The 24,526-nt window shown below is 38.6% G+C and overlaps 3 protein-coding genes across 4 annotated transcripts in view; 1 reads left to right on the forward strand and 2 right to left on the reverse strand.

The window, feature by feature from the left end:
• Window positions 1-2,410: 2,410 nt before the first annotated feature.
• aph1b (APH1B gamma secretase subunit) lies at window positions 2,411-6,242 on the reverse strand. The gene is made up of 6 exons (XM_074667322.1): window positions 5,941-6,242; window positions 4,590-4,760; window positions 3,378-3,451; window positions 3,128-3,250; window positions 2,914-3,041; window positions 2,411-2,778 (listed from the first exon to the last, which is right to left on the reverse strand). The coding sequence occupies exons 1-6, from the start codon at window positions 6,051-6,053 to the stop codon at window positions 2,611-2,613; spliced, it is 777 nt and encodes a 258-aa protein (XP_074523423.1). The 5' UTR covers window positions 6,054-6,242; the 3' UTR covers window positions 2,411-2,610.
• A 1,777-nt stretch (window positions 6,243-8,019) lies between these two features.
• Window positions 8,020-13,606, reverse strand: LOC141787517 (troponin I, fast skeletal muscle-like). Of its 2 annotated transcripts, none has more exons than XM_074665986.1 (7): window positions 13,503-13,606; window positions 10,625-10,654; window positions 10,476-10,512; window positions 9,547-9,675; window positions 8,902-8,991; window positions 8,449-8,625; window positions 8,020-8,211 (listed from the first exon to the last, which is right to left on the reverse strand). In XM_074665986.1, exons 1-7 carry the CDS (start codon window positions 13,520-13,522, stop codon window positions 8,125-8,127), a joined length of 570 nt encoding a protein of 189 aa, XP_074522087.1. In that variant the 5' UTR covers window positions 13,523-13,606; the 3' UTR covers window positions 8,020-8,124. The 2 variants fall into 2 exon arrangements, with proteins under 2 accessions (XP_074522087.1, XP_074522088.1); XM_074665987.1 differs by lacking the exon at window positions 13,503-13,606 and adding an exon at window positions 11,910-12,010.
• LOC141787516 (Golgi apparatus protein 1-like) overlaps window positions 13,512-24,526 on the forward strand; it is a 29,363-nt gene continuing 18,348 nt past the window's right edge. Inside the window, exons 1-2 of the mRNA XM_074665985.1 lie at window positions 13,512-13,878; window positions 24,198-24,227. Of these exons, the coding sequence (XP_074522086.1) occupies window positions 13,549-13,878; window positions 24,198-24,227 (360 nt within the window). The 5' untranslated portion in view covers window positions 13,512-13,548. The remainder of the gene's footprint in view (window positions 13,879-24,197; window positions 24,228-24,526) is intronic.

Raw genomic sequence — 24,526 nt, forward strand, 5'->3', positions numbered from 1 at the left:
GCAGTCTGCTGCGATCATCACACACCATAAGCAATGTGAAGAGCTGCAGCTTGAAAACCAGCAGGGTGGTCTGCTGGTATCGGTTCGGTTTTGGTCATTAAGAGAATGAACCCAGAGAGAAACCTAACTTGATGAGTGCCATTCAAGCCTTTAAAAAGTGAAACTATCTAAAAACTGAAAACAAACTTTATGATGTAGTAATAGTGCGTGAACCCGCCAGGTATCTGCTAAGTTTTTATACCGAACAAGGGCCATGGGAACAGCGCCCCTCTGTGGTTCACAGTGAAATGGATGTAAACCGGAAGTATTTAGAAGCACCTGTGTGCATTGTCTCCAATTGGACGTTATCAAATGTGAGCAGCTAATGGGTCTTTTCACGATATGAATCAGTTTAGTGGACCGTGGTTTGGATGCCAGACACAGCCAATGATTAAAATGGCTTAATTTAGTAGCCAACCATTTAATTTTCCCATATGTGAAGATGAAGAAGGTTTAGGGTTTGTTAACTTAATGAAATGGAATAATTTGTAGGTTTGCATCAATCAATATTTTTGTTTTGATGTTTTACAGATGTTCATAAATATCCTATGAGCTTTACCCTTCATTTTGCTTGAGATAACAAGATAAAACATCTTATTCTCACTGTATATTAAAGAAGAAAGTATTGTTATCCAGAGAAAATGAAATTATTTTCTTGTGAATACAACATATTGGACGATAAGACAATTGTTGTTGTTGTTGTTGTTGTTCTATTTACTTTGTCACTGTCGTGAAATCCCAACATTTGCACTAATTTTGCATCCAAGGGCCATTTCTCAAAGTAAAACCTTTTCTATTTTTTTTTTTTATCATGTTAGGAGGCACCTCCTATTCCCTGTCCAGACTGTATCATCCGAACCTTGAACTGAGCATCATCTACAACCACCCCCTGTATCCGACAGGGAACACCAATACTGATTGATACTATTGATACCGCTGAGGTGACCCCAGTGTCACCAGCTGCACTGACTCACATTGACATGTGAAAGTCTGTTTTCCTGTGGAGGAAAACTTCCTACGTCCGCCCGTCTGTCTGAGTAAAAGGGCCTTTGACTGACCGAGGACCTCAGAGACCCCTGCAAGCTTTGTGCCACCCAGTCAGGAGGGTTTCTGTTTTCATAAATGGAAATGAGACAAGAGACAGAGGGTCTGGGGCAGCAGGTTGAACATTGGGCGGGGAACATTTGATTTGCAAGCTACTAACCTCATCATGGATAAGGCTCAAGAAAAGTGCCAAAAAAACGAAAAAACAACACAGTGAGCTCAGAATATTTCACTTTATGTCTGTCTACTTTCTAAAACCCATTTGATCCTGAAATACATCAGACTGTTTCCTACATAACTGTACAATCTGTACACGAACATAAAAACTTACAGCAAAAAAAGCTGCAAAATAAAACATTTTGGAATATCTCCCGATGCTGTTGTTTTCTCCTGTACTCTTTCACAAACATCTTTTCAAAAGGCAACAAGGGAATGAAAAATTCAGAAAGTTTCAACAAAACTTTCATCAGCTCAATGTCTGCTGCCTGAGGTTTCTTCAACTACAGGCACCCAAATATCTTGAGTTTGGATACACAACACGATTTCTTTAAAGTATTTTGAGCTACTACAATCAGTTTTTTGGTTATATTTGATTTGTTTCATCTATTAATTGACAAAGAAATTAATAACTCTTTAAATATTTCTCGGAGAAATCTTCAAATTATCGCTTTTGTTCAGACAAAACCAACAGAAGACTAATTTTCAGTAATTTTCAAAAATCAAAAGAAAAAGACAGCAAATGCTGATAATTTGCTTGAAAATCGACTGAAAATGTATTTTCTCTGATTGGATAATTGATAAATCATTGGAACTCTACTCCCCATCATTAGACAAAAGGCCAAAAATCAGTGCAAGCTCTAAGAAAGCCAGAAGAAAATATCTTAAACTGATCTGATTTCTATGAAACTTTTGATTGAGATTGAGACTTTGTCCCCTTTCAGCTTCTGTAAATAAAAAAGCAAATTTTTAGCAGACTAATGACATTTGGAAAAAGAAGTTATAACTCCTCATATCTACACATCAGGGAATTAAAAATGCATAAAAATGTACACAAAGAGTTTTTCTATGGATGAAAAATCCATGCTTAGAAAGACTGCACACGTGACAGAGAGATGCTGAGAATATGTACAGAAAGGTGAAGAAAGTGTAGCCAGCTGAGATTTTCTACGGTTTGTTTATCTGTTTGTTTGTTGAGAGCTTCAGGCAACAAACAGGAGGCGCTGTCAGCCACGCAGAGATATTTACAACCTCATTATGTCAAAGAATTTCACACTAAGAAAGCCATCGTCTGAGCTGAACATGAATAAAATTATCTCCCATTTTTGTACCTTTTCGTAAAGAAAGTTCCACTGCTGTTACTTTAAGGTTTCTAAACTTAAGATGATGAAATACGTCTGAAGTGAAATATCAGATAAACAGAGGGTGAACACTCCCTTTTTGCTGTGATTCTTGTGTGTGTGTGAAAATGTGTGTGTGAACTCAGTGATCTTTGGATTGAGAGTCCTGCACACTGTCTCATGTGCTGCGTTATCTGGGCCGGTGATTGGCCAGCAGGAAGTCCTTGTCTTTGCAGGTGAGACAGAGTTTGAGGTTCCTGAGGGAACCACCCGCTGAGTAAAATGCCCAGATGCCCATCAGGAACAAGATGACGTAGGTGGGAACCAGGCTGGCAACATACTCAGGATTCTGGAAGGTCTGTAGGCAAAGACGCGAGAAGGATAAGAAAACATCTACATCCCACAAACACAACAGATATTTTAGCTTCAGTTTCTAACAAGAAGTCATATGATGCTGTGGGTTACTTTGTAATGAACACTCAGAGACACCCACCAGACAGGAAACAACAAGATGGCTGATGACAACAGCAGCCACTGCCCACCAGCGCTGCTTCTCACAGGCATCAAAGAAGACGACGCCCCAGAACATGTGGAGCAGGATGATGGCCATGGTCATGAAGGCTGAAAAAGGAAGAAGCATGACTTGTAGGATTTCTATAAATGGGGAATAAGGACAACAAAAACGAGACGAGTTTGATATTTAGTACCTGAAGACAGGAAGTAGTGCTGGGAGTCTCCATGGATGCCGACTGTTCCTGGTCCGACAGAGTCGGCAAGGATGTTCACCACTGAAAACGCTCCACTCATGAAGCCAAAACCAAGGCCGGACACTGAGAATAAATTTGATGGATTAAAAGTGGTTAAACTTTGTCTGAAAAAATATTTAAGATCAGGATATAATTGGCAAATGTGATTCTACAAAGTCTGAGCTATTAGTGAGATGCAGACTGAGGTTACCATAAGCCAGCTGCCGTATGGAGATTGGCATGGTTTCCTCCTGACTGAGAGTGAGGAGGCCTTCATTAGCTTTCCTAGAGAAAGAGAGACAACAACATTTCAAAACACTCTGACTAGGGCTGCAGGATATGGCCAAAAACCAATATCTCAATATTTTGGGGCTATATCACGATGCATGAAACATATCTCAATATTCTGATTTCTCCTCTAAATCACTTTATAAATGTTTAATTCAGCCATTTAATGCATAAAATGGCGACAGTATGAGATTTAAGCGGATCTTTAAGTTTGGTTTTTAAAAAGTGAATGCAAAAAGGGAAAATCACAACAAGCTTAAGTTAAACTAACCTTTTATTTCAAACCAAACTGTATGTAGTTACATAGTTTTCTGTGCCATTCAGATTAATTCAACTGGCTGATATTATGTTACATTAATCATTCATTCATTTTCAGAACAGCTTATCCTGTACAGGGTCCCGGGTAGCTAGAGCCTATCCCGGCTGTCATTGGGGCGAGAGGCGTGGTACACCCTGGACTGGTCGCCAGTTGAAGGAATTTTTTCCCTACTCTCCAAATACAAAAACAAGCATGCGCAGGATAGTTTTTCTGGATGCACAGGGGGAGTGCAGTGCTGGCTGTGAGAGAAGCACCAGCAGAGCAGCAAAGAGTGAAACCAGCGAATCACCAGAGAGAATTACGTTGACGTCTGGAAACATTAACGTGCTTCATTGTATTCGATGGTTACGATATAGTCATCACGTGCAACCCACGATACATCGAGTATATTCGATATATTGCCCAGCTCTAAATCAGATATACACGTCAGTCTACTGTCACATGTACACAAAACACATCAATAGCAAGTATGTGTGTCAGTGAAAGATGATATGAGCATAAACAGACAGAAAAAAAGGAGGGATGAACGAGAAGACAGGCAGTTTAGGGAACTTTTGCTGTGAGATAAAAATAATAAAAGAGAGCAGGGATGTTTTTGCTGTAATGTTCTACTTTTATGTTATATCCTCATTATCCTGTAACAAAGATTGTTTCTTTCACTGCAGTATACCACAACATCCTTTCATGATGCTAATTATTACCATCCTGTCCTGAACACACAAGAATTCAAGCATGCACACAGGAACAGCCAAGAAAAGGCAATAAAAATAATTTTTGATGAAAACTGAGAACAATCCTATCACTGCAGTGACTTACTTGAGTAGTTTGTAGTACGCAAAGCGGAAGGTTTCCTGCAGCAGGACGGAGAGCACCACACCAAAGATAAGGAGACCTTTCTGCTGTGCTGCGCTCTCCTTATTACTGATCTGAACTGAGATGAACCACACCAGAGAGGACAACAGCAGAGACACCAACCAGAAAAATGCACTAAGGAGAGAAAAACACAAGAAGCTTTGTTAGATACAAATATCATGGTACCATCTGTACTTTTAGACAAGGAGACAGACTGGAGTAAAAGCTGATATAATGGGCTCTTTTCATACCAATACAAACAGAAAAACATTTCACAGCTATGTTCTCTATGGTTGAGGTTAACATCTTCATCATCATGCCATTTATTTGTGTGACTAATCCATTCTATATAAACTGTCAAACAGGCAACATCTGCCTCACATTGTTAAAGGCATGTATTCAGATTGCTTTTCAGACCAGTCAGCACAACACTGAACATGTTTATCACCTCAAAAATGTGTAAAAGGATACAGGATGGAATGGGATACTAAAAGGATACTGATGCCAATGTTATGTTATAATAAACATGATATGGTTTTGTTTTTCTTTCTATAGAATTAATTTAATTGCCACAACAAATTGCCATGGCCTGGTTGGTAAATGCGTGGGCAAACAGTCATGCAGCTTGATCTGTCTTGCTAGAGTACACCACTGACACTAGATTTCTCAGACACTGCTTACTTTAAAACCGTATAAAAAGCAAAGATAATTTCAATATTTTTAGCATAAATTATCAAGAAGCTGCTGTAAAACTAAGTGTCTGCTGCTACTTCTAATGTGTTGGGCGACAATGTGTTCAGCCAACCTTCAAAACCTGTGAATGTTTATCATCTTTTCATTGTCTTCAAGGTTAGAGGGAAACTCACAGAGAGTCTGAGCATTAGCAATTATATGTACCTTTATGAAATAAATAGATAAATAAATAAATGTACTAAAAACTTAACAGTACGAGATGTACGTCTCTCGTCCAGAAAAACAGTGTCCATGCATAAGATGCTAAGTGTTTGACTCTGGGTGTTTAAGTTATCCCGAGTGGGGCCTCAAAGGTTGATGTTTGCGTTTGAGGACAGGTTCTAAAGTTTGATAAATGGATTAGTGTGAGGGTGTAAGACACAAACTAAGATGACTAACCGTTATAAATTAGCCGGCTTGAACAGTTAGCTGCAGCCAACATAGCGCTCATCAGCTAACAAGCTAACACTGAATTACACTGCAATTCATTTAGATTAGCAAGACAATAGAGCAAATGTCACCCTGCAATGATAACTGTATGTTTGCTAACTCGTTTCTTTCGTTTAAATGTCTCGACTCTTACCCTGCTATGAGGAAAATCACCCTCAGCGGCTCCCGGGCGATGGTAAACAGGAACAGAGCGATGGCTGGGCCGAAAGCGATGAAGGTGCAGCCGAAAAACACCGCTGCCGTCATTTTAGCAATTCGTGAGGAGAAAGGCGACGAAAACCCAACCTAGAAAGACTCTTCCTTATCCGTCAGGAATTATCAACCGACTTCTGCCTTTTTCTTATTATAAAAAAAACAGCGTCGTCTTATCTCTGATTGAGAGTTTCTTTCACTTCCTTCTGTGTATCATACGGTCTGCTCATGACGTCACATGCTCTCACGTGACCCACGGAAAAAGCCTCCTTCAAAAACTTTATTGGTAAAACAAGTGCACCATAAAAACATAATGAAAACAGATTGTTTCCTCAAAAACTACTGAAAAGACTACAGAACTACCAAAAGTTGCACACTTTTTTGAAGTTTTTTTTTTTTTTTTTGCGTGTTCTCAATTGACTTACTTTTACATTACACTGGATGAAGACATAACCTAAACATGTTTAGGCTATGGGGTGTTTTTACAATCTCTCTGTTGCTAGTGGTAAAAAAAAAACAAAAAAACAAAAAACAAAAATGAAACTGTATAAGGTTCAAATTTCAATGAGCTTGACTTTGTTGAAATGCATTGTAATTGTATCATGGCAGTAGTTTGAATTATGTTGCAGATAATAAAATAAACATTTTTTTAAATTTGACATGTATTTTGTTGTTTGTGTCCTTGTTGCTGCTGCCACTGCTGTGTTCTGATGTTTTGACAAAGTCAAAAACCATTTTAATCTTTCAGCTCAAAAAGATGAGACCTACATGAAGGCTTAGTAGATTTAGTAAAGTAGTAGTAGTCTTACTCTTTTCTTTTTTTTGCAAGAAACTCTACTTGCAAACACATGGTTTAATACAGGCACCAAGCTCAAGTAATTAAGTAACTGGCCTGTTTTCGTTTTTTTTTTTCATTCAAAAGAAAAATAAAATAAAAGACAAGCTTATTTCTATTACGTTAATACAGCTTATTTTCTGCAATAAATGTGAACATTCCTGCTCACATACATTATAAGCTTATTGTGAAATAGACATAAATTGGTTTTGATTACGTTCTATGGCATACAAAACAAACAAACTAACAAACAAGCAAACCAAGCCATTAAAAAGAAAAACGGCCAAATTCTTTGTGGTTGTTTTAAATTTTGAAATAACAGACAGGGGTTATGTTTCAGACCAAATACATAACTGAATTTTGCTTTTTGCTTTAAAGCCGTGGTTTTTAATTCATAATAAATCTTACTTTTGAAAGAGAGGAGGATGAGGTATTGTTTGGTCACTAACACTCAGACATATACAGGACAAAATCAGCAAAGAGCACCCTCTCCACAGGGGGGCACCAAAACCAACACAAACAGAAAGTTCCTCACAAGAGCTTTGGGCAGCTTTTATTATCATTCATTTTTGTATTCATTACTTAAGAAGAATATCTAACTTTATGATGAGTCAGCAATTTTGCTTTCATGCACTGAGTCAAATTTGATCATAGTGTTTAAACCCAGGTTTAAAGCCATTAATGTTTGATGAGGCAAAGAGATCCACTTTCAGATATGAACTAAATATTGCATACTCATCTTCTTCAGACTTTTAATATTATCATGCTTTGCTTGAGAGAATTTAAATTCCCAAACACATTTGTTTTTAAATTATGCAGCGAACAAGCTGACACATTAAAAGCCTGGGGGTAGCTTGGTGAGCAACCATGCATCCATCTGCAAGTCTGTAAAATAAAGAAATAAGAGCCAGGCTGTTTCCTATTTCAAAATATATGATTGTTATTTCTGTCAGTAACAAATTGATTGAATCACTGGAAGGCTGTGAGCCCTAAAGTAGCTTCCTATCTGCCCCCATGTGCTTTTTTAACTTATCACATCTAACGTTCTAACTTTTGTTTTTGTATTTTTTAATGACAAGATCTGTTCCTTGTTGCTTTTTACTGTCTTGAAATGAATCCAGTTTGATTAACCATTAGTGTTTCACTGTTTAAAAAATTAGTGGCATCAAACACACAAATAGCACATCATTTATTCTTTTATAGTTTTTACAAATTTCCAACAAAGTGAAGTCACATAATAAATTAACATTAATGCTGTTTATCAACACAGCAAAGTCAGTCAGACATGTTTTAAGCCTCTGTCTCAAACATCTTTTTTCTGCCATCCATGCCGGCCTTGTCCTCAATGTTCTTCCTCCAGTCGCCTGTCATCATCTCCTGATACAGAACATGAAAGGAGAAAGCAATCAGAGCAAAATCATCAAAAGTATTTTTATCTTTAGATTTATATCCAAATAATCCATGTTATAATTTATTTTGTGTAAGCTGAAGTTTGATTTCGGAGATTAAGACACAGAAATCAGCAGGGGACAAGAAGAACCACTTCAACAAATATGTAAAAATAAAGTGCTATATTTATCTTTCAGAGTGTCTCATTAAATCTGCAGCACCCACCTCCTCTTTAACCTCCTTCTTGACCTGCTTCAGGTTGGCTCTCAGGTCCATGGATGTTTTATGTTTGGAGCCCAGAAGAGCGGCCAGCATGGCATCAGCAGACATCCGAACCTTCTTCAGAGCCGGCTTCTTAAACTTCCCGTTCAGATCCTGAACCATCAGCCTAAGGTCGTCGATCTGAGGGAAGACAATACTGCTTAAGTGTTTTTATCTAATAACCTGTAATCTCTGATTTTATTCAAAATGTATCCATACTCTTAAAATACATCTTCTTAAAACACTGACAGCTTAAGTTAGTTTAATCAGTGCTTTGTTGCAAAAAAATGTCAAGCCCAGGGGCAGATCTGCTTTAACAAAGTAGAAGCTCCTGACTACAGTGACACAACACTTGTTTTGTAAAGCAGTAAAATAGCACTACTGTTACTCTTCAAGGGACACTTATGAAAGACATACCTCTTTACTGGACTTTTTCATTTTAATCTCCATGTCGTATCGCTCATCATCCACCAGATCAATCTGCTTGTGAATTTTGCGGCACAGCTCCTGTTTTTGTAACAGATGGGGACAGAGACAGATGCAGGGTGAGCTTTCATAACACTGCGACAAACTATAACCATGAGCAGAGGATGTTTTTCTTCAACATTCAGTGTCACAAAGAAGAAGTCCTGGAATCTTCCTTTCTTCATAGTTTGCCTTTATCATAGTAAACTAACCAAGGATGCTGTCATCTTTCAAACCATCCTCTGAGAAAGACATTTGACTCCAAAGCTGCTTAAAGCTCCAATGAGGTCATTTTTAAGGTGGTTATAAAACAGCCTGAAATTAACAATGATGTAAGCTAGACCATCAGTTTAAAGTTGGACCTTTTCTGTTGGGATAATTTCTGTCTCTGAAGCCACTGATAGGAGGCAGGTGTCACAAGACGTGACTGACTGAACTGAACTGGGAGGGATTAGGCACTGCTTTCTCTATAGGGGGCGCCAAAATTGATACAAACCAAAAGTTACTCACAAGGTCTTTATTTTTCTGTGTTCAGTGTCGGAAAAAAGAGGAGACTGAATTTCATGATAATCCAAACATCTAGTTCAGGAGGTTTACCTGCAGCTCCTGCATGCAGCCAGGGATGGAGAGATTTGGGCAGTTCTCCTGCATGTACTTCTCCTTCGCCCTTTCTGCTTCAAGAGCTTCCTCCTCCAGCATCGTCTCGCCGATCTGCAGCAGCAAGCTCTGAGAGAAGGATGAGAGCAGCTTTTATCAATGATTTTTCAGTGTTGGTGCTCTCATTCTTTTTCCCTCTCCACAAATATTTTGGAGCTGTCTTTCCAAAGCTTTTTTTTTTACTTAATTTTGAACCAAAAGAAAACACCTTTACTATTTATAGAAAACATGTAAAATGATTCAATGAAGGAGGACTTCAGCTTATCATTATTTTACAATGAATAGAATTAGAAAATATCGGTAAAATTTAAACACATGCATCAGTTTTCTTCTCAAAATTTTGAAAATAGATATTCAGTTTATGTAATTTAAAAAGGAAAAGAGCAGTAGAAACTTCCTTTAGAGCAGAAGGATGAGCGAGGAGGAGGATGACTCAGCACAATACTGTAATGTGTCAGCATTGACATTTTAACCTGAGGGTGAAACTGGAGGAAAACTTATGGAGTCATCCGTGGAGGAGCAGTCCATTTCCCATATTTATAGAGGAAAGGTCAGGACCCTCCAATAACACACAACAAATAGATGTATTTTTATATAACAGAGTATTGATTGCTGGGAAATCTGTGGAAATTATCACCTGGGGATTGTGAACGTTACATCAACTTTAAAACTGTGTGATCCAAATTTGAGATTTGGTGACCAAGAAATCATCCAGAAATTTGCAACTAAGGATTTGAGATGTTAATGGGTCTCAAACATGAACTGAATCAAATCGGGGTGTTGCTCTTTTTCCATTAGGTTTTGAAACACAACTTAAAAAAGATAAAAGATTAAACATTTTGGCCTTCATTTGCACCATCTTACTGTACCTTGAGCTGATTCCTCCGGCTGGACGACATCTTTTTCCTTCAGATAAACAGATGGAAACAAGTATTAGGAGTTATTCTGAAAGTTTATTCCCTCTGAGAAAGGAGAAAGGTCAAAAGATTTTTATTTCATGGTTCAGATGAGGACTTACTCTGCCATCCTGACAGCCGCTGTGTCCTGCCTGAGAAGAGAAAAGAATGAAAACACCAACAGCTCTCTGGTCTCTTTATAGGTGATGGCTTAGTGGGTGTGTGTGTGTGTTTGTGTCAGTCGCAGTTGTCTTCAGGAGCTGGTTGAATTCCAGTCAGCGGGTCAGCGGCAGCAGCTGATCCTGAAACAAACGCCTCAAGAATTTTTCTTGGAGAGTGAGACTCTTCAGAGATTCAGAGCAGATTATTTAGCCCCTCTTATAAGCATGAAGTCTTTGTAACTGACGTTTCTAAACAGATTTTATGGGGATGGAATCTATTTGTTTAAAAGTAACACATTAATGGTTTTTGAGATGTTATTTGTTATAAAAGGATTGATGTCTTCAGCTTGAACCAATGGGTTGCTGAGTGTTCATACTGACTGAGTAGGAGGTGGACAAACAGGCCTAGTTTGAACATATATAGAACAAGGAGGGAAACTGTAAATAGTCATAGTTCTTGGTTCTGATATTTCTATAAAGAAAACACATAGGTGGCTTTAAAATTGCAGCAAAGTCTGCAATAAACCAGCAAGTACTGAGTCAATGCATTCTGCAATCAGGAGACAAACTGTGAAATTTGTCAAGACATATCTGTGACATTTGTAGGGAAAATAAAACCAGCAAACACCAGATCTTCATAAATATTCAACAGAGTCTGAAGTTAAAGTGAGGAGGGATTTATCCGGTGTCCTTGGTTTCCTCCGACTCAGCGTAGCTGTAGTCTTGAAACAGCTGACGTCTCCTCTCATCTGTGTGCTTGTTTCAATCCAAGATATTCAAGGACTTTAATCAAACTCAGCTACAGCAGTAACAGATATTCTGCTCAATGACGGACATAAAAAAAAAGATAAAAATAAAAGACTTCCATTAATGTACCATCAAAGAATGTGATGTCAGTAAGTTTAAAGAATGAAACAAGCTGTGATGTGTGTAAATAAAGGTGAAAAGGAAAGTTTTTTTCTTAGTGGAATATCAACATCCAAATACTTAAAGCTTTACAGGTTTTGCCCCTTTTAGATAGTTTCTTTATTTACCACCAGTCACAGCATGCTGCAAACAAAAATTAACAAGGGTAAATGAGCGTTTGCCCAAAACGCTCAAAACATGTATATAAAACTGTCCTACTAAAGATAAACAGCTATCAACATAATTCATCATTTATTTTTTCAGTATATAATGAGTGGCGAAATCAATTTATAAAAAAGGAACTAAAATTGAACACCTTTGAGAGGAGAGTTGTAACTACGAGAGCGAGGAGGATGGATGTGTTGTTAGTGAACCAGAAAAAGCCCCCCAGCAGCTGTCAGCTCTAAACTGGGAGGATTTATTGCTCCTACTGGTCCCCATCAGCTGCTCAAAAACTGTGGTAGACACACACACACACACACACACACACACACACACACACACACACACACACACACACACACACACACACACACAAAACAAAAATCAAGCTAACCAACACATCTATTAATTAATTTTTTATCCTGCTCAAAATCCTCAAAAAACAGTAATCTTTGAATGCTTTCAATGCTGAATAGACACAGTAAGCTGCTGGAGTTCTGACCAAAACCAGGGAATAGGACCATATTAGTCCAGTGCTCGGGTCTCTGCACTGGCTTCCTGTAGTTCAGAGAATAGACTTAAAAAACAGCTCAACTCACGTACAAGTCTTTTCATCGTTTGGTGCCAAAGTACATCTCTGACATGTTAAAGCCATATGAGCTAACTCAGACTCTGAGAACTTAAGGGAGAGGTCTTCTGCTAGTGCCTAGAGTCAGGATTAAACACGATGAGGCTGCATTCCATTTTTATGCTCCCAAATCCTGGAACAGTTTTCCAGAAGATGTGAGACAGGCTTCTTCAACTCTCTGACAGTGTTTAAATCCAGTATTTAATCTGCACTCCTAGCTTTTTTAAAATTTGATATGGATTGATTTTATTTTGCTTTCTTATAGAATTATTGTATTTTAGTTGTAAAGCACTTTGAATTGCCTTGTGTATGAATTGTGCTCTACAAATAAACTTGCCTTGCCTAAATCCAGGCTTTACTCATTTTGTTATTCAGAGAGACTGACCACTGATCTATCATGAGCATGCACAGAGCAAAAGAACAAGAAAGCTCATCCAACAGAAAGAAAAAGTGAAAAGAACCAAATATATCAGTGAAGAACCACTAGCCATGATAGCCCAAAAAACAAGCAAACAAGCTCTACGGATACAAGGGAAAAAGTCTTAAAAAAAATAATAACCACGTGAATAAGTGCATAGTCAACATAATAGAAAATTTGTTTCTTACCTTACTGGATTATTATGCCCTGGAGGTTTTTTTTTAAATGTTCCAGTCATAGTTAACCAGTCTTGCATCTGCAAACCTGCTCCTATGGTTAATTTATTTCAGCAGCACTTAATCTGGTAAAGTCACATCCTACAGTTGGGGATAATCACAGATGCTGCAGGTTAGTTCTATTATCAATGGAAAAATTGTATATTCTTCATTATCTCTTATTTTTTAATATAGCTACTACTGCAATATTGTTAGTATGAATAATTCAATTCTATTGTTATTTGGTTGTATTTAGGTGGCCTGTTTCAAAATCTGACCAGGACATACACACAATAAGAAGTTAAATTGTCTCTTGTGTACAGGACTGTCCCTTGTGAGATCCAAAGGACACAAAAAAAAAGGAAAATAAATTTGGTATCAAATTTTAAACGAAAATTATTCGTAGTACCCTACACTACCTTTTTTATAGCCACGAATTTATTTTCATGAGACGACCGGAAGTCTAATATTTATTCTTGCCCAGATATTTTTTATTATGAACTCACTGACCGGAAGTGAGGCAGCGTCATTAGAGTAGCTTGACAGTGGTGTGAAGATGGCGGCGTACAGTCGCTCTCAGCTGCTTCTGCTGCTGCTGTCGTCTCTGTGTCTCTGCGGCTTCGGCTCCGTCCTCGGCTCTAAGGCAGCCAGCGGACCGGCCGAGCCGCCCAACCCGGCTGTCCTCAGAGCCGCCGATCCTCCGGTGAAGGATGCACCTGCTGCCGCTGCCGCTGCTGCCGCCGCTGGGGCCTCACAGCCTCGAAGGGCGACCGGTTGGAAGCTGTCGGAGGAGGAGGCCTGCCGAGAGGACCTGACCCGCCTCTGCCCCAAACACACCTGGAGCAACAACCTGGCCGTGCTGGAGTGTCTGCAGGACCGCAGAGAGGTAAGAGGCACACCGCTGAACTGCAGAGTTCGCAGCAGTCCCTGCAGGTGATGGGAGTCTGCTGGGTGTGTCGCCCTGGTGGATTTGGTCCTCACCGGCTGTCAGAGAGATACTGATGCAGAGGTGAACAGCTGATGGAGGGCTGCACCTGCATCACTTTTTTTGGCATTACATACACCCGAATAATTGAACGCACTGAGAACTCACCAGTACAATCCTGATTTTATTACACTCTGACAAACAGCACATTTATTTTGAGTGAGGAGGTTATGTTGGTGCCACTGACACGTTTATTAAAAGAGAAACATCTTTATTAATCCCGTGAGACTTCTGTCTTGCAGAAATATTTCGCAAAATATAGTGTCACGTGAGGATAAAAACTTTTTCCAAGACAAAATATTAATGTATAGGCATTAACATGTAAGTCTAAACACGAAGTTAGATCAAAATCTTACATTATTAAAAATATGCCTCCAAAGTGCAGTGCCTTAACTGTAAAAAAAATAAAATCTTTTAAAGAAAATCTCCATTTATAATGCTGTTTTCATTCTTTTTGTTAACTTTTAAAGGAATTTCTAGATGCTTTTTCATGATAGAATTAATCAAAGGAAATATAAATAAATAACATGTTTACTTCCCAAGTGGAAAGAAAAATCCTCTGAAGGAATGGAAAAAGTAACTCTTTGAACATTAAAATAAGATGCAGTAGTTCAAACTGTTAAAAATGAATTGAAAGATTTTGATATTTTCTTTTAATTCAACAAAATCAGATTTCTCTCAGTTGAAGCTGCTTGTATGAATGTTTTATTGTTGCTCAGAGTCAAAAAATCATCACATAGTCAGTTATCAAAGAGCAACACATCTAATACTTTATTAATTTTCTGGCTCATCAAAGATGCAAATTGCCAAACATGAACTAGTCACAGCCTCTCAGGTGTGAGGATTGGCTTCTCTCAGTTTCTCTCTGGGCCGTTCAATTCCATTTGTCAATATCACCACATAGGCAATCAAATTCACCCCAACACAAGTAAAAGTCTGGTCCAACAGCAGGAACATTGCTCCTCCTTGTGCAGCTTTCGATGTCGTCCTTGTAGGAAACTGTTGTTCATTTTTGAAGTGGTGGGTTTGATGTTGTCTGAGGTTTCACACCTCTTCACAGAACAGCTGCTCACTACAACCTCAGCGAAGTAATTATCAACCAGAGTGGGGTGCAAAGTCATTGAGTGTGTGTGCGTGCGTGTGAGTGTGTGTGTGTGTGCAGTCATCCAGCTGTCACATGACAGGGGGTGAAGTTAGAAGCTTGAACTCTTCATGTTTTTGATTCTGTGATAAAGACACAAAACACTTTCCCTTTTATCTCATTTTCTTGACATGTCTGTTATCTCCCCTTACTCTTTCATTCTTTGTTTGTACGTGATCTTGAGTGGGTTGTTTCTAATTTTAACTCTTGCACAGTTAATCAGTTTACAGATCGATGAACGAAAAACAAATCTGCTCCTTATGGAGTCGTGTGGGTTTGGAGTCTAGCCAGTGCAGACAGTCAGAGCAGGCTTGGCTCTTTACAATGAGCCATGTGACTTTATGTATCATTATATATATCATTATGATGCTATTTTATTCAGTTACCTGCACACAGCATGTAGAGATCAGGTTTATATCACCTATTAAGATCCCTGAGAGTACAACAACTGAAAAATCTTCAGGCTTATTCCTTTGTTTTTGCTTGTGCTCAGTTTTAGCTGTGATGTCTTGGCCGGTGCATTGTTGTTGCTTTGATTAGTTATCCACCTGATGCTGATAGTTTAGTCCAGTGGATCCAAAGTGGAAGCAGCAACCTCTAAATCTCAAATAAGACCATACAAATAGAAATGTTTCATCAGATTTCAACTTTTTTGTTGCAATATGACTCCCTAAAGTGTTTCAGATGGTTAAAGAAACATCAGTAGCAGCAGTTCAGTTTACAAGGGGACACAGGTGATCTAGTTTATGGCAGACCAAATGTAACTGAAACTTAAAGACTAAAGATAAACTTATCTCGTCCCCTGCTTCTTAAATACTACATACTTGCCCACTACTAAAATCTGTAAAGATAACATTTAAATGCTGTATTTTTCAGTTTTTGAATAGTTGTTGTGTTTCTCTCTGTTGTTCTTGGGTTGGCCTGAGTAAGCTCATGTCCAGCTGTGCACATGTCAATCCACTCACAGTAGGGGTCACCAGTCCCCGGCATCATTATTTTGAGAGTTACAGGCTGAAAAGTTTAGAAACTCTTGGTCTAGTGTTTTTACATGCGCAAATCTGCAAAATTAACCAGGAAAGTATGTCTGAAAATATATTCAAATCTTAAAGATTGATGTCAGGGATGCATTGAGTTGGGTTTTGATGATACAAATTGCTTTGTTATTTGTTGGTGATGATATATGTTTGTGATTTGCACACAGTATTCCTTTCCTCAGTGCATGACTATAAGTCTATTTTGTAGTCTCAGTGTTTTTGCTAGGTATGTGAAAGCACTTAATATTCATCCAATCCAGTTACATTTTGTCTCAAACCTGCAAATTTGGCAAGCTCCCCCTGTAGTGTTCATACTTATAAACTGTTACATGTTTGTTATGAGAGATGCACCAGTTTGGTCAGCTAAACATCCCCTTGGAAACAAGTGTAGCTCTGGTTTCTGGTTAACCCCATGATGCTAAAATGTACTGCTAGCTGTATGTAAAAAAAAAAACACAGCTGTCAGATTGCATCACCTGGTGTGTTATGTCATACTTTAACTATTATTAAAGCATTTGGTCAGAGAGTTGCGTTAACAACATGTGGTCGCTAGCCTGCAGGGAGGACTGAAGACTGGTGGTGCTGGCTCTGCTAATGTTAGCCACACTCAGCCAACCACTTTATGTTCACTTACAGCCCATGATCCCATTTTTGGCCGTGTTAAATAAATTGTGCTCTGTTATCTGAGTGTGTTTTACCTTGAGGTTAGTTAGTCTGTTGGTTTGAATTTCATCCAGGAAATAAAAGCGAATTTGAAATTCAAAACTTGTTGTTCCACTGAGACTTTCATAGTGAAAAGCTTGTTGGCAGTGTTTTTGATCAGATGCAGGTTTTAAAAGAATGATAATAATGATCTCTCTTTCAGCTGAGGACACGAGCCAAAGTTTCAGTGTTTCTCAGCTGGTAGAAACAAGAACAAGCAAACAAATTACACGCCTGTCAGGATTCATTTATTGTGTGTCTGCTCATCTGGAAGGGAAAAAAAACTCCTCTGGTGCTCCTCGCGGGTTTTTCGTCCATTTTCTTTCCCTTGTTAAAGTTTATGTTTTGGCTTCTGATCTGAATGGAGGGCCTGGGGACAAATGATGGTGTGAGCTTACAGGACTGTGAAGCCCCTTTTAGTGAAATTTGTTTGACGATTTTGATAAATGTGTAATTGTGTGTGTAATCTTTCAAGCTAAAGTGACAGCTTGATTAGTGTTTCAGAGTCTGAAATGTGAGGATTTGCTGCTCCCCCTGTGTTACACAGCCTGTCATTGATTAGAGCTCTGGGTGTTATACTGCTGGTTGGCAGAGAAAGCAGTTTGATGGGTTTGGGATCTTGAAATTACCATTTTTATTTATTTTCTTACAGTTTTAATAACAGTAATGCTGGACTGGTCGCCATGTTGTTGTTTTGTCTGTCTGTGTTGGTGGTAGCCTAATTGAAGGGGAAAAGTACAAGCCCAAGGAGAGTTTCAAAAGAGATTAAAGTCCCTGTGAGAACTGCTTAAGTGATCTTGAAAGATTCTCAGTGTTTTACATTTGCCTGTTCATAGTCCACAATTTAAAAAGAGATTATCAGCAACAGAATCTGTTATAACTGCTTCTTCTCAGTATCCATGGTCACGTTGGATTTTCTCTGGAGAACATGAATCGATTTGCAGCATGAGGACCACAAGTCCCTTTGAGGATGTTGGATTCACTAATGTTAGACGTTACAGATACGTCTTAGAGCACCAGGCTTTGAGATAGTCTCCTCACCTTCTGTTCACTAAACAACGTTACAAAATGGGTTTACAAAGTTTGATTGTTGTCACGTTTCAAACAATAGCGCGATGTAACAACTAAGGGTGGGAGATTGAAAATACAATGTATCTGGATTTTTGGTTTGACAATATCAAAAAGGGATTCTTTGTCAAAAAAATTTTTTTTTTCATATCCAAATTCTTCATTTCAGTCTTTGTTTAAGAACTGGATTGGTAAAAAGTGACCACTTTTCTCCAGCAGAGGGTAAAATGTTTCTCTCTGACTCATGTGATGTGCATTTTATGGGAAAATATGACTCCTGATATAGTCCATAGACATTATCATCATCATTTAACTTTTTCCCATGGTCTGATGTTAAAAAAGCAAATTAAAAATCGCACAAATAAATTTCGACGTTTAGATGCGAATAGCGAAGTTCCTGTTCGGAAATCACATTAGGCGTAAGAGACTTTTTTTTTAGGGCTGGGCATGCTTGTTATGTGCGCAAAATTTCAGGGCTGTAGCTCAGAGTAGCCCGAAGGGCTGCAGTTTTAAGCCACTAGGGGGCGCTATGGAGCGTTCATTTTTGTGCAAATTGCAGATTCATAAATTTTCAGGGGGTAGCGAATTTTGGGTACATGCCCATTCACGTTTTCGCCGAGCGAAAGGCACGCAATTTGGGGTTGTTTTGGCGGAAAGAAAAATTAAGCGGAAGAGTAATAATCGCAAGGGTTTCAATAGGGCTCTCGTCCAACCTGCGGTTGGCGGGCTCGGGCCCTAACAAGAAAGTATGAAGTGAAAAACATTACAATAGGTAAATATTGAAAAAAAAAATTTAGTAAAGAAAAAAATATGTAAATATCAAGCACAACATAAAACTGGAAAAGAAATCTACTGAAAGAGGTGATATTTACAGTTACCATACTTTTTGGTACTATTATTTTAAAGTTAATGTATTTTTATTTGACCCCCTGTCCAGTTAGATATGTATCCAAAAAAGAGATTTTGTACAATAATGTTTATCACCAACTCAAAAAGTTTGATTTTGAGAAAATTATCCTGTTTCCTGGGCTAGATAAAGTCCTTAAAATCCTAAAAGTCTCATATGTTTATCTCAGATCTCAGAGCAACATTGTTTTTATTTCCGACTTGGTTGGAAATAAGAAAAAAATGGAAAAAAGTGTTTTTTACCACTTTCTTCCTGAATCAAATTTTCAGATGTGTTGTAACATGGAATAGCCCATTGAATAAGAAGGGAGGGGGAAACCCAAAATGATCATTAAAGATTAAGCCTTTTGATGTATTATGAAGCATGTGAAGTAAGATTTAGAAAAAAGGAAATGCTTTCAATTGAAGAGAACTTCATAAATCAGTTTTTTTAGGAGATGCTTTGGGGCCCCTGGGAATCTTGGGGCCCAGGCAACTGCCTGTGTTTGCCTAATTGTAGTTATGCCCCTGTTTTTATCAATACTATCGATATTTAGATCTATACGCCCACCCCTACTGCAAACTAACACACTCCTTGGTAAGAGTCACGTCTTTACAACAGTGGGCAATAGACAGTGCTCGTGGTAAATGGAGTCTATATTCCTGAAAAACACTACCAATCCCAGACACAGGTCTAAATACAACCAACACCAGATAGTCTGCAAAGCACCTTATAAGAAAAAATTAGCACCTTCTTTTGTAAACCATAAAATCACGATATATGTCTTCTGAGATCTCTCCAGAAGAGGAAACGTTGTCTCCATCCATCCATCCATTCATGCATAATTTATCTTCGCTGCTTCCCCCACCTGCAGGAGGACCTTTGAGCTGTCTTGCTGTAAAGCGACCACATTAACCATTGTACCACCATACAGCCATCAAGGACAAACATTGTCCGGACAAAGGCTGAAATCTTCAGTTTTCATGCACAAACACATTCTGTTTGTTATGAACACTTTCAAAAACTCTGACATGGTTATTATACCTCTGAACACCCTCAGAGAGTTACAATGTGTGCAGCCTGGCGACTGAGTTTCCACAATAGCACCCCAGCACCACACTGACGTCAACCCCCCCACCCCATCACACTGACGTCAATCAAGCGTGTTCACACACACAAATACACACACTATCCTCCTCTGGCTCTGAATGATGTCCTCTTCACTGAGATAATTACACCGCTTCGACTCTATAACAGCTGTGGCCTCCTCAAGACGTAAATGACTCTTATAAATCTGCCTCTTCTCCAGGGTAACACACCCACAAAGCAATCACACACACACACACACACACGGTGCAGTTGGTGAAGCAGAGTGTGGTCACAGTGCAGTGTTTCAGTATTTATTTGCGGTGGTCTGAGCTCTGATACCCGACACTTGATCGACGCCTGGGAAACAGCAGCTCAGTAACAAACTGACTGCTGCTCGTGGAGTCACTTTGCTCAGACAAACAGGCCTGAGGTCGTTTCCAGCTGCGGTCATTGAGTCAGTCTGTCACCTTTAGGCTGTGGATTGAGAGTGTGTCAGAGCAGTCTGCAGGGCTGCTGTCTCCCCGTCTGCTGCAGATCTGAGCAGCACATGACTTCATTTTAATCAAAGGCACAGTGAGGAGTTTTTAACAGGATTTGAAATTACATTATTAGCGACAGAAAAGGATATTACTTTTTTCTTAATGTTAAGTCCTGTGTTCAGTTCAGATTTTTAACCAGACAGTTGAGGCGCTATTTATCACTCACCTTGATGTATCTCTGTTTAGAGCTCTGATGGTGAAGTTTGGCAGTTATCAAACAAATTGAGGTTTTTTTTCGACAAAATTGTTTTGTCTTATTAGCTGATAGTGGAGCAGGATTAGTAAAAATATGTCATTTCTCTTTTCCCTTTGTGTTAGGCAAAAATACTCCAGTGTTTTTGGGCTAAAAGAGCTAAATGGCCGTCAACAGAATCTGATGTTTGTATGATAACTCACACTAATAAAGTTATGAATCAACTTATGACACCATCACTCTGTTTACTCCAAAAAGCTGATCTGAAAAATAAATGTATAGAAAAGAAGCTCTTTTTTCAATCATTCATTTGTCACAACAAATGCAATTGGGCAAGAGCTACATCTTAAACACAGTTGATGATGGTGCTCATGGGAAATGCTGTCCTTATCCCAGACAATCAATACAGATTTCACCCACAAGGGTCACCAGAATCAACACAACATGAAAACTCATCTAAAATGGAAAACCAGGTAGTGAACCACATTGTTTCATGAATTAAGATGATTTCATAATAACAGATGAGATCTTATTTGCAGTGTTGACTTTCAGTCAATAGGGTGAGCTCCAAGTACTTTGGTTTCATTTTTATGGATCTCTCAAGTTGCTCATCTTTTCATGTTTTCTGTTGTGATGATAGCAATAAGACAAAACTTTATCTATGTAGACTCTGAATGATTGATTTCTCTTATTTATTTATTTCTATATTTTGTTATCATGATTATCACACATACTCTCACTGAACTTGAAAATGATACAAGTCTATACTTGTTATTGTTTCTGTTGACAGGAAACAATGGAATAAAAATTTGAAAAAAAAAAAACTTTATGTAGCACTTTCAAAATAATTATGAGCAATAAAAAATAAATACAAGAGAACTGTGAGGAGGTCAAAATTAAAAATACGAAAGTACCATAAGAGACTCAAGTAATATAAAAAGGCAAAAAAAAAAAAAAAAAAAAAAAAACACCTCATAAAAGGAAATAAAACAGGAAAAAAATCACAGAGATAAAAAAATAAAAATAAATTAAAAAAACTGGAAAAATAAAAGATTTAAAATCCTGCATGAAAAAGAAAAATAATAAAAGCAGCATTTTGAGGATCAAAACATGCTCGGATAATATCTCCTGTAAAAGTAGACTGGTAAAATAAATTAGATTTGTAATGTGTCTATTTAGCTGCTAAAAGCTATGATGTATCTGTTTTTTGTTTTTGTTTTTTTGTTGGAGAGTCTTATAAACCTGAATACTGAAAAAAAATATCTAAGATCAAAGATTCAGTGTGACATCAAACCAAAACAGTGAGCTAAACCAGGCTCAAAGGCGTCCTGTCTGTCAGGATGCAGATTTACTCTGTCTCGTTACATCCAGCCATGTGAGCGTCTTTCCTTCACAGATTAAAGGATGTTGGTACCGTCTGGTGCTGCAGACCACCGGGAACTTTTATTCAAGCGTCAGCCATGTTACAGTAAAGCCACAGTAAGGCTTTTGTTAACACACGGAGGCAGACATTAGGTCTTGTGTGTCTCACATTATCCCTGAGGTTTTGTCACATTGCGCCTCCCCCTACCCAGAAACAGTGTGACTGAAACGACTCTGCTATCAGTACAGTTTAATCAGACTTGTTACAGGCTTTGATGTTGATACAGCATCTCCTCATTTATTAATAACTCATAGTCTTACTAATTGGTGGTTGTTTTATCTTTGAAGCTGCTGAGACTTTGTTCCCTCATTACACTTGTTCATCTGTCTCTGAAACATTGAGTAGAATTGACTGTTTACAGACAGAAGGAGGCTTTCTGTGTCTCCGCTCCCGTGGGCAGAGCAGAGTTAACACGGAGAGCTTTCATGTCTCTTTACAGCAGAGTGATGTGAAGGAGTCAGAAGAGCTGCTCCCGCTGTGTTTCCTCTGATTGTCGAGGATGTTGTAGGAGAGTCAGTGAAGAGTCTCTGATACTTTGTTCTTTTCTAACCAACGCTGTTAGAGAGAAAACTGCCACTTTGGTGCGCTTTTGGTGCTTCTTTCTCTCCGCAGCCTAGAATTGGAGGCGCCTAATGGTGTTTGCTTGTCAGTATAAACTAAATGGACTGGTTCTGTTTGGAGAACATCACAGGGTTAGTCAGTTTCCCTTAAAGAGAGGGTATAGTGCTTTTTTTCAGGCTTTACACTGTCCTTCTGGTACCCCCACTGCAGCTTTAAATTACATACATTTTTCCTCACACTGATGTTTTGGAAAACCTTATTTTCAGCCTCTGAGACATATAAGCTGCTGTCTCTTAAAGGCTCCCTGCTCCATAAACCCCCTTACTTCTGCCTGGCCAGAGCTATGGTCAGACCTTGATGTTTGAGGCCCGACCATAGACTGTAAAAAAAATGGGCATCCGTTTGCTAGGCTCGAAGTGAGGTCTCCACAAAAACTGCTCCCCCTAGTGGCTGGCTGCAGTGTAGGTTAAAAAATCCAGCTTTCCAGCCGTTCCATATGGGCTGTGGTCAAACTTTAAAAAATTAATACACCTCGTAGAAATGTTTCTCACGTCCAGATGTTGTGGTGATTTGAAGATTTCATTTGGCTGTCTTGTATTCAAGTCCTCTTTTTTCTGAAATTTTTTGTTTTCATTAGTTATATGAGGTTAAAAACAAGGTTTTACGTAACTTTTAATGATAATTGACAGATGCCATTCTCGTGTATTTTTTTCAGGGATTGTAAAATATGTCGGGAGGTAGAGTCAAGAAGTGATTAGACTCTCAAAAGAAAGAAAAATATTATTATTTTTGTCAGCTCTACTCAGATTCTCCCTGAATCCCTCACAGTCTTTACTGCGCAGACTCTGGCTGCATAACTGCAATGGCTGAGCCTGGGACGGAGGTATTTCGGCTTCAAAACCGTACAATGATGAATAGTGGAGCCACGCTGTCCACTGTATATACAGTCTATGGTTTAGACTAAGCAGCCAGCACCGTTTTCCCATATCCATGTTAACAATGTGTGGACACATAATACTCCCTCTTTAACCTCTGTTAAAGGGACATTGTGGTTAATCCACCTGGAAACTAATTTCTTTGTGAGATAAATAATGTCTCTGTGCATCTTGTGTGAACTTAAACACAGAGAGCACAAATCCACTCAGGTACTTAGGCGTCCTAAAGGGTTGGGAAAAAAACATGATAAGGCCACACATCATCGTCCTGACATGCGGGATAAAATCATTGTTGCTCTGGGGCCAGTAGTTTAAAATGTAAATCTAAAATAAATACATATCTCTGAGCAGATTGTCCTTTCCATTTCGCTCACTACGTCTGTTCTTGAGAGGGAGAAATTAATATATTTAACATTCTGATTTGTCTTCAGAATGTGAAGAGAGTTGTTTTTTGTGAACATTTTTTCTTTTTGGATGAGATACATGCAGGATTTTACAGTCAGGAGTGTGTCAGTCTGATCCCAAACATCACCATCTCCTCAACACAACTCTAACCAAACTTTGCTGTTCACTCCACATTTACTATTTTTGTCTTTTTGTTTGTTTGAGAAAAACACTTCTGACTTGTTTTTTCTGTGTCTGTCTGCAGGAAACTGAGATTGCTCCAGACTGTAACCATGTAAGTATTCCTACTTACTACCCACACAGACACACACACACACACACACACACACACACACTGAACTGAATAATTTCATCAGATAACTGAAAGAAGAGAAAGAGAGATCATGGGAGGACTGGTTCATGCGCTATGATGAAATCTGTCTCTTTATGCAAATATTCTCAGTCTGTCTGACTCAAGGCTTAAAAGTTGATCCAGTGCAACTATTGAGTTCACCAGCAACAACTGAACAGATTCATACTGCAGAGGATGCATTTTTTAAAGTCTTGAGAGAAGCAAGTGTTCTTCACATCAAG

This window comes from Halichoeres trimaculatus, unplaced genomic scaffold (genome assembly GCF_033239565.1).
Source record: "Halichoeres trimaculatus isolate MK-OKI-2021-1 unplaced genomic scaffold, fHalTri1.1 fHalTri1_scaffold_3, whole genome shotgun sequence".
NCBI lineage: Eukaryota > Metazoa > Chordata > Actinopteri > Labriformes > Labridae > Halichoeres > Halichoeres trimaculatus.

Bases quoted from the DNA above. Each gene is read 5' to 3' on its own strand.
- aph1b (XM_074667322.1), bottom strand. From the start codon at position 6,053: ATGACGGCAGCGGTGTTTTTCGGCTGCACCTTCATCGCTTTCGGCCCA. The intron at 3,452-4,589 runs GTAAGTCACTGC...CTCTTTCTCTAG, and splicing joins GCGTACTACAAACTACTCAA to GAAAGCTAATGAAGGCCTCC. The intron at 2,779-2,913 runs GTGGGTGTCTCT...CTTTGCCTACAG, and splicing joins ATCTTGTTGTTTCCTGTCTG to ACCTTCCAGAATCCTGAGTA.
- LOC141787517 (XM_074665987.1), bottom strand. From the start codon at position 12,010: ATGGGGACCAGTAGGAGCAATAAATCCTCCCAGTTTAGAGCTGACAGC. The intron at 10,655-11,909 runs GTAGTTACAACT...TTCTCTTCTCAG, and splicing joins CATCCATCCTCCTCGCTCTC to GCAGGACACAGCGGCTGTCA. The intron at 8,992-9,546 runs GTAAACCTCCTG...TTACAAAAACAG, and splicing joins GCTGCATGCAGGAGCTGCAG to GAGCTGTGCCGCAAAATTCA.